This window comes from Rhizophagus irregularis, chromosome 26, assembly GCF_026210795.1.
Source record: "Rhizophagus irregularis chromosome 26, complete sequence".
Lineage (NCBI taxonomy): Eukaryota > Fungi > Glomeromycota > Glomeromycetes > Glomerales > Glomeraceae > Rhizophagus > Rhizophagus irregularis.
In genome coordinates, this window is record NC_089454.1 from 2689325 (window position 1) to 2699431 (window position 10107).

General features: G+C 26.8%; 2 protein-coding genes across 2 annotated transcripts; both read left to right on the forward strand.

The window, feature by feature from the left end:
* Positions 1 to 1392: 1392 nt before the first annotated feature.
* OCT59_017757 (uncharacterized protein) lies at positions 1393 to 1913 on the forward strand. The gene has a single exon (XM_066137692.1). The coding sequence runs from the start codon at positions 1598 to 1600 to the stop codon at positions 1856 to 1858; it is 261 nt and encodes an 86-aa protein (XP_066004244.1). The 5' UTR covers positions 1393 to 1597; the 3' UTR covers positions 1859 to 1913.
* Positions 1914 to 1961: 48 nt separating this feature from the next.
* Positions 1962 to 9162, forward strand: OCT59_017758 (uncharacterized protein; the record flags this gene model as incomplete). The annotated part of the gene is made up of 11 exons (XM_066137694.1): positions 1962 to 2240; positions 2317 to 2444; positions 2510 to 4068; positions 4149 to 4196; positions 4280 to 4416; positions 4515 to 6761; positions 6857 to 7319; positions 7388 to 8033; positions 8108 to 8880; positions 8981 to 9012; positions 9094 to 9162. The coding sequence occupies 11 exons, from the start codon at positions 1962 to 1964 to the stop codon at positions 9160 to 9162; spliced, it is 6381 nt and encodes a 2126-aa protein (XP_066004245.1).
* Between the last annotated feature and the right edge of the window lie 945 nt (positions 9163 to 10107).

A 10107-nucleotide genomic window follows, 5' to 3' on the forward strand; every position in this document is an offset into this window, starting at 1 on the left:
GTTCATCAATATTTTACATGTTCCTATTTTTTTGTTCCTTTAATTCGCTATCCTTCCTTTTTATATGATTTACCATTTGTGGCTTATGACTACTCCTCCTAATTGTTCCTATTGTTGAACTTGATAAACTGGTTGCTAAGCCACATCGATCAACTCCCCACTTGATCTATTGGTTCTCCGTTAATCATTTAATAAACATTACATCATGTAGATCATTCCTTCTCCTAAAAGTTTATCCTTTCCGGTTAATTTTATCCCATCATGTGACTTTCTATCGTTTGATCTTTTATTCCATATTATTCCTCCATATTATGCGATTACTCCAGTATCTATGGCTACAACGTTAAAATTAAAAGTCACGTGACTTATATAGTAATGCCCATGGGCCGCCCACCAAAGGATATAACCTATGCATTTGTGACGTAAATAATAAGGTTATATCCTTTGATGATCACCCGAGTGGGGTGTTTTTAATTTTAATGTTTTTAGTTTCGCTAGATAAAATTCATTTTTTACATTTTATAAATTATTTGAAATTTCTAATTTACGTTATTAAAGATCTTTATATTAAAAAATTAATCTTGAAAATAAAAAATCTTTTATAAGGTCGAAAATTATTTCAGAAAAAATTTTGATATTATATAATAAATGGAATAATATTTTGTTTTAACTTTTAACATGTGATTTCCAGGACCCCGAAATATACATAAAAGGGTCAGGTCAGAGTTTGCGTATAATGAGTCAAAAAAATCATGTAGATCATTCCTTTTATGGATAATCCCAGCCAAAATAATATTTCCTAATTTAGATAATGGCTGAAATTATCGTAATTCCGGCCCTGAAAGAATGCGTATTTTGGGACCACTTCTGGACCTGACCTCTACATATATATTTCGGGGTCCTTGATTTCCTACAATTTCATGTAATTCGATTAACCAAATACTTATGCAAGAAACATCCGATTTTCCGAAATTTTCCGAAAAAAAATTCTTTTCCTAGAATGAGGAAACGTTAAACAAATCATTTATCATATCATATGATATATTAAGATAAATAACATAAACTTTTAATATTATTTTCTTCATAATTATATAATGACATGTTAAAATCCTTATCATATTTATCATATGTATATCTTTTTTTTTTGATTTTGATTTTTTTTGAGATTTGCCTTTTTTTTTAAAAAAAAATTTGTTTTAAATTCGTTTATTATCTTTATTATACAAATTAAAAAAAGTAAATTGTTTTAAAATTTTGATATGTTATTATTTCTCAAATTGGTGATTAGTTGTACCACATCTATTAGTGAAAATGCATCTCAGGTTGAAGATCTGCGAAAACATATATTATTTTTAGGTAATGGGCGTGGGCGTGTCAATTCAACATTTCAAAAAAAAAAAAATCATCTTTTTTTTGCATCGATACAATATTAATTGTATTTATTACATAATTAATATTGTTCTCATTACTTAAATATAAAAAAAACCAACCCTTTTTCTTTTTCGTTCCCCTTCGTTTTTTTTTTAAAATATATATATATATATATTATATACAAAATAAAAAATAAAATAAACGAAAATTTTTTTAATTGTCAGTCATGGCTAAAAAAACTAAAAAAGGGGGGACAAAACTTGGTTTTAATAACAATGGTAATAAAAATGCCAGCAATAGTGGCGGTGGCGGTGGCGGTGGCGGCGGCAGAAGAAATAGAAATGTAGAACCTCGTACAAGGCAGAATCGTGATCATAATAATCGTCCAAATGAACCACCAGCACCAAGACTTAGTGCCCATGAAATAAGACAATCACAACAAGAAGCCACTATATCAAATTTTAGTTCTTCAGAATTAAACTTATAATGGTAGTGATAAATTAGTTTTTATTACTGATGGTGAACCGATTAAAACTATTTGGAAAAGAATATTGAGAAAAAACAAACCTTTGGATCATAAAGATGTTAAAATGTTTATTAGTTCTGCATTAGTAGCATCTGATAATAAGACAGGTTATGAAGTAGAAGAAATTGTAACTGAATTAGGTGATCCTGATAGTGGTGTCAAGAAATTGAGAGAAATTATGAACTTTCCTTCAATGTCATGTGATGCGGGTTTTGATAATGGTGTGTTATCTTTTCAACATGTTATATTACCTTTATTGGGTTTATTCACTAGAACAGCTATCACGGAATGTATTTTGGAAAAATATGTTCTTGCAATTTATACTGTCGTCTATGAAAATCTGGTAAGTATTATTAATGATGTTATCCTTCTTCCTCACTTAATTAATATTAACTTAACATTATTTATAAAACAATTAGGACTCATTTTTCTATAATAATGTAATGAAAATGTTGGAAACGTTGGTACAACGTAATAGTGTTTGTGATTCTCGTGTTAGCGAAGATGTATTATTGTTGCGTGAACGATATACATTTATCCCGTCTTCGTAAGTACTATTTACGTATGATGCTAGTACGTCTCTCATAATAATTAATAAAATACATTTAATAGTTTAGGAATATTTTTCTTGGTAATCGTACGACTTCTTACAGAATTATTACGTCGTATCAGTGATTCATCAATTAATGAGATGATGCATAATATTGCAAATGATTTATATCGATTAAAGATTATGTATCAAGAATCGATTGAACAACAACAATTTGCTCTAACAGATCCATTAACTAGTAATTTAGAAAATAGAAAATTTTTTTTCATGATATTAGAAAAAGAGATGAAAATTATGGATAAAATGTTAAATAATGGACGTAATAATTTAATGTTTGATCAAAATCCTGAAGCAAAAAAAATAAATGTAAAATTAGATCAATTATATTATAAAGAATTAGCTAGAAGAGTTGATGCTGAAAGAACTTATGATCCACCTGGTGAATTATCAAATTATGGTAAAAGACATGATAATGATTTTTCAGAAATTTCAAAAATTTCAATTATTCCTACAAATGAAGAAATTTTATGTGATCGTTCACCTTTTTTACCTACTTCACATCGTTATTCATTACATTTTTTACCTGATGGAGCTAATAGATTACTTGATACACAATTTCGTCTTTTAAGAGAAGATTTATTAAATCCAATTCGTGGTGGTTTATCAAATTTATTAACTGCTTTATTACAAGAACATTCTTCTTCTAATGATAATAATGATATTAAATTATCAAAAGAATTAAAAAAAATACAAAATTTGGGTGGTAGATTTTCTTATAATGATGGTACGAATGAAAATAGTGATTTACAAGTATATACTAATATACGATTTGTTAAAATTACTTGTGATAAAAGAAAAGGTTTTGCTTGTACTATAAAATTTACTCCTCCAAAAATTAGTGCAAAAAATGCAAGAGGTAGAAAAGAATTTTGGGAAAGAAGTAAAAGATTATTAAATGGTAGTTTAGTTGCTGTTATATTATCAAATCCAAATCCTCAAAAAAAGAATTCAAATAATAATTCTTCTATAAGTAATTCTGATTTATATTTACTTTATTTTGGTGTAGTAGTAACAAGAGATGAAAAGGCATTATCAAAAGATGAAAATTTTGCGGAAATTGATGTTAATTTTATTGATCCATCAATTTATTCTATCGCTTTAAATGAGATCTCAAATTTTGATAAAACTAATAAAAAAACATCAAAAAATAGATTTATGGTAGAATCAACTGGCGTTTATTTAGAATCTTATTATCATATTCTTAAAACTTTTCAAACTACAAATCCTTCTTCGTTACCTTTTGAAAAATATTTGGCTCCTAATTTTAATGATTTGAATGTTAATAATGGTGATTATATAAAAGGAAAAATGAGAGATGAAATGAGGGAAGAAATGAAGAAAGAAATGAGCAATGTTTATGATGTAAAAGTTGAAAATCCTTTGTACACTAGAGCACCAGGATTTCAATTTGATTTATCAATTTTATGTAAAAATCAATATAATTTACAATTAAATGTTGCTGATGAGAGTACTCATGATGAAGTGATAAAAAATATCGTTAAATATAGTAATATCGGTAAATTACCAGATGGATCTCCTTATGGATTAGACGAAACTCAAGGTAAATTTATAACTAATACTATATTATATGAGTTAGTTGAAAATTAACTTTTGTCTTGAATTAAATTTTTTCTTTAATAGCCAAGGCGTTGATATCTTCTCTAACTCGTGAAATTGCATTAGTTGAGGGTATGTACAGTATATATGACGTGAAATATATTTTATTATTTTGAACGGATTTTTTTTAAAAAAAAAAAAATTATTTTTTATAGGACCACCTGGTACGGGTAAAACTGTAGCTGGCGTTCAAATAATGAAAGTATTATTAGCCAAAGAAAATCGAAAAACAAATATTGGTCCAATTCTAACCATTTGTTTTACTAATCACGCTCTTGATCAATTCTTGGAGGTAAATTTTAATTACTCGTTATATTCATTTATTATTATTTGAAAATTCAAAAATATATATATTTTTTTTAACATTCACTCTTCAATTTTTTTTTTCAGCATTTACTTGATGAAAATATAACGAACATAGTAAGATTAGGATCTCGATCTAAATCAGAAAGGATCAAAAAATATAGTTTAGATGAAGTTTGTAGGGATCGTGCTCGTACTAGAAAAGAATCTTATTTATTAGCAAAATTATATGAAGAGATTGAAAAGATAGAAAATGATGCTGAAAAAATAAATCAATTTTTAATTAAAAAATCGATGAAATGGTATGAAATAAGTGATTATTTAAAGAAAAATAAAAAGGAATTTTTTATCAAGTTCAATAAAGTATCTGAACAAGATTTACCAAGTTGGGTTTTAAATATTAATGAAGAAGGAGGAGGAGGAGGAGGGTTTCAAACTTCTAAAAAAAATAAGAAAAATAAAAAATATCCATTTGAAGAATGGATAAAAGGAGTAGATATTACAACAATTAATAAAAGAAAAAAATTTTTATTAAATCCTCCAAAAAGTAATAAGAAAAAAGATAAGATAGGAAAAAATCAAAATAGTTTTGAATTATTAAAAAATGAAGAGATCAAAAATGAAGTGGGTACAAGTGATGAATCACAAATTGATAATGATATGATAAATTGGATTAAAAATTATAATGAACCAAAAACAAATCGACCTTTGAAAGAATTATTAAATGATCAATCAATTTGGAGAATGTCAGTAGTAGAAAGAAAAAAACTTCATGATCATTGGCGTACAAATATTTATAAAGGAAATGTTGGAAAATTATCAAAATTACAAAAAAAGCATGAAGAAAAACGTAAAGAAGTAAATGATATTTATGATGAAGGACGTCGTCAAGTATTATTAAGTAGTGATGTAATTGGTATGACGACAAATGGTGCAGCTAAATTTCAAAATTTAATTAGATCGATTGGTCCTAGAATTATCATTTGTGAAGAAGCGGGAGAAGTATTAGAAGCTCACATTATTTGTGCGTTAACTCGATTAACTCAGCATTTGATATTGATCGGTGATCACAATCAACTTCGTCCTCACATTGCAACGTATTCTCTTAGTATGGATTCAACAACAGGAAAGAATTATCAATTGGATAAATCATTATTTGAAAGATTAGTTTATGGTGATAAAGCAGTTAAAATTGAGAAATCTCAACTTTTAACTCAGAGACGTATGAGAAGTGAAGTTTCTGATTTAATTAGATATACACTTTATCCAAATTTAATTGATGGTGACAATACTACAAAATATGAGAATGTACGTGGAGCTCAACACAACGTTTATTTTATCGATCATAGAAATCCAGAAGATAGTTCAGGTGGAGAGTATGCAATAAAATCACATGTAAACAGATACGAGGTTAATATGGTTGTTGAGATGGTAAAATATTTCGTTAGGAATGGATATACCAAACCCGATGATATAGCCGTAATTACTCCTTATTTAGGACAAATGATTAAAATTAGAGATGCTTTAGCTAAATCATTTGTTGTTGTTATTGATGAGAGAGATGAACAGAATATTACTGAAATGGAAGAACAACAAGAACAAGAAGGTGGAGCGAACAATAATGATAATATAAGCGTTGCATCAAAAAAATCATTAAATCAACAAGTTACTTTAAGAACTGTTGATAATTTCCAAGGTGAAGAAGCAAATATTATCATCGTTTCATTAGTTCGTAATTTTTCCAAATTACCAAGTGGGCATGATTCAATTGGATTTCTCAAAAGTACTAATAGAAGTAACGTATTATTGTCACGTGCTCGTAAAGGAATGTATCTCATTGGTAATTCTGACTTAATGGCAATGAAATCTAAAATGTGGGCTCCGGTAATTAGTATTTTACATGAACGTAATCAAGTTGGTTTTGGTATGCCAATTGTATGCAACAACCATCCAGATTACAAGAATATTATCGTTGAGCCTGATCAATTTGAAAAAGTTAGTCCAGATGGTGGATGTAATAAAAATTGTAATGCGTTACTTCCCTGCGGACACAAATGTAAATTTAAATGTCATATAAATAATCCTGAACATTTTGGAATCAGATGTGATGAACATTGTTTGAAAATAAATCCAGAATGTAATCATCAATGTCAAAAGCTTTGTTTTGAAAATTGTGGAGATTGTGAAATTCTTGTTGATGATATCATATTACCTGGTTGTGGTCATGAATTAAAAAATGCTAAATGTTGGCAAGATCGAACTAAAGATTCAATTAAATGTAAAACTAATGTTCCTAAAAAATTATTACATTGTGAACACTATAAAAATATTTACGTGAGTATTTTTTATTTATACATGTGGTATTGTTTATTTTGATATACTTTGTAGTTTGTACTGTATATATTAACTAAATTATTATATATATATAGTGCTCTGAGCCTGTTAGTTCTAATGAAAAATGTATAGAAAAATGCAGAAAACAATTGGAATGTGGTCATGAGTGTTTAAGCCCCATTGAACGAACACAACATGGAAAATGTCAAACTGCTTGTGGCAAATTTTTATTTTGTGGACATAAATGTAAGAGCCATTGTCATAAAGGGAAAGAATGTCCGCCATGTAAAGATAATTGTACAGTGATATGTGAGCACACATCATGTAATAAGCGTTGTTTAGAACCTTGTGCTGTATGTGCAGAAAATTGTTCATGGGAATGTGAACATCAAGGAAGATGTGAATTAAGTTGTGGAGTTCCTTGTTATAGATTACCTTGTAATGAAAGATGTAATAAAATATTAGAATGTGGACATAATTGTGCTGGAGTTTGTGGTGAGATTTGTCCTTCAAAAGATTTTTGTGTCGATTGTGCCTCTGAAGAAGTTAAAAATCAAGGTAAGTTAAATTTTTCTCGGTAAACTTTCAATTTCTTTTCATTAAATTTATTTTTCTTTTAAAAAAAGTGTCAGATATATTTTCCAAAAGTACGTTTAGTGTAATAGATTGGAATGAAAAAAGAATGATTGTTCTTACTTGTAAACATGTATATACTATGGAAACTATGGATATGCTTATGGAAATGGAAAATTATTATGAAGGTTCAATTGAAGAAGGATGGACGTCAGTTAAAATACTTCCAGCTTTACTAATGAATACAAAGACGTGTCCAACATGTGGAACACCAATTAAAAATGTCAAGAGATATGGAAGAATTATTAATAAATATACATTAGATATGCAAAATAAAAAGTTCTTATTAAAATATGACTCCAAATTAAAAGAAATTATAATGCAAATTATTACTCTTAGAGATGAAATGATCGTTAGGAGAAATGAATTAAAAGATGCTTTACCCAAAAACGAATCAAGACCAATGAAAGTTGTACTTGAAGTACGTAACAAAGCTGTAAACAAAAAATTGCCTGAAATCATACCTCATGCATATTTTGAGAGTATTGGAATGTATCATGGGTTTGATAGAAAAAGCAAGAAAGCCTGGGTTGCTCATGTTAATAAATTATTAGTAAATTATCAGAAATTAGTTTTAATTATTGAAGCTACAAAATTTCCACCACATAAAAAAGCCTTTGATGTCACTGCTTCAAATTTGTGAGTATAAGTGAATTATTTTTTTTTAAATAATTTCATTTTTCATCTTAATTGAATTTATAAATTATTTCTAGATATCGAGATAAATTAGAAAATGAAGATTCTTATGATTACTTTGTCGAAAAATTATTAAATTTACCGATTTTGGATGATTACGCTTCGGGTTCTTCTCCCCCAATTATGAATACTTTGAGTTCCATTTCTTCTGAAACTTTTCAAGAAATGCTTTCACGAGTAGGAATTTCAATAGCAAAAGTTGATCGAAGAATTTATTTAGATGCATTTTTTGAAATTATAAATATACAAAAAATTTTACATCGTGAAATTTTATTCATAATTCAAGAATTGTCAAAAGAATCAACACCCACTGCTTCGATTATCGAAAATACCTTAAGTATTAAAGAAGTTTGGAAGAAATTTATCGAAAGATTACAATTTTCTATTTACGATCATTTAAATACAATAGGAGAAATAGCAGAATCTACTCATTATAGTAGACATTTGCTTTTGGTTAATGTTGAAATATTAGAATTTGATCTTAAATTGCTTACATATAAGTTAAGATTCCCATCTAATGAAAGTACCGATTTTGATGATACTAAAGCACTTCAAGAAAGAATTACAGAAAAATGCAAAGATATTAAAAAACGTATTATAAATATAATTGAAAGTCAAAGATATAAAAATACTGAAGAGGAATTTAAGAATGATATTCACTCGAGACTAGTAAATTTAGTAGAAAATTGTAATGAAATTGAAAATTGGGATGTGAATTTAACTGATACTTTAAATATTGAAGAAATATTAGAAACTCATCAAGCTATAAAAACTGAATTTAGAAGTTCAGGTACGTATCGAATTCATTTTATTATCTTTATTACTTTATTATAAAAAGTTAATAATATCAATAATAAATTATTTTTTAACATCGTCATCATTGTTATTAGGATATTGGTATGAGTGCCCAAATGGTCATCCGGTAAGAAATTTTAATAATACATGATTACATATTTTTAACATGTATGGACGTATGGTTTATTTATATATTTAATTTTTTTAGTGTATGATTGAAGATTATGACGGAGCTATGCAAATGAATAAATGTCCTGATTGTAATGAGCAAATTTGATGGAGAAAGTCATCAGTTAACTGAGTAAATTTAGAATTCTGTTGTAAGATTTTTACAATGTATAATTTATGGATTAAGGGGTACAGTATATAGTTAAGACAATGTTTTTATTCCTTTATTGGTATTGTAAAAATTACAACGTAATCAATTACAATTTTGACGTGATAGCATCATATCAATAAAGGTATCTAGTTAATAGTAGCATTTAGCAAAAAAAACTAAATGAATTGTTTGTCAAACATTTATATATAGTATTAACTAATGAAAGTTAATTACTTGCCATATTATATAGTATCATTATCTATTCACGAATTTTGATTGAAATTAACGATATACATTATTTTTATTTTATTTGCATGTTTTATCTCTTATCTTTAAATTTATCAATATAAATCTTCTTGTATTTTATAAGTTATGAAGCTACAATTGTTTTTATAAATTTTATTGATATGAAAGAAAAAAGTTGATTAACAAATACAGTAAGTCCACCAATTATCTACGGTCCACAAAATCTTGTTAAGGTGGAAAATTATTTTTGAACATGTTTATATAAATGTGTATATCTATCGAACTGTATAGTATTGTGTAATTACTAATTCACCATCTTATTTCTAGCTACTTGATAATCTTAATAATCATGTTAATTCAGTTGATTCACAATAGATTATTATAAGATTTTATTTAATATAAGTTCATTGACTATGATTAATCAATAAATAAATGAATAAATATATATATTTATTTATACAGTAAATCAGAATTTAAATATCTCTTATCTATATTACTAGAAGTCTAGAAAATTATTATTATTATATTTTTTTTATTAAAATAAATTTAATAAATAAATTTTATCACTCATCCTCCGCTAAATATTTGATTTTAAACTAAAACAAATAATTCTATAAAAAAAAAAAAGTTATAAAGATACTAAGTTTATCAAAAATA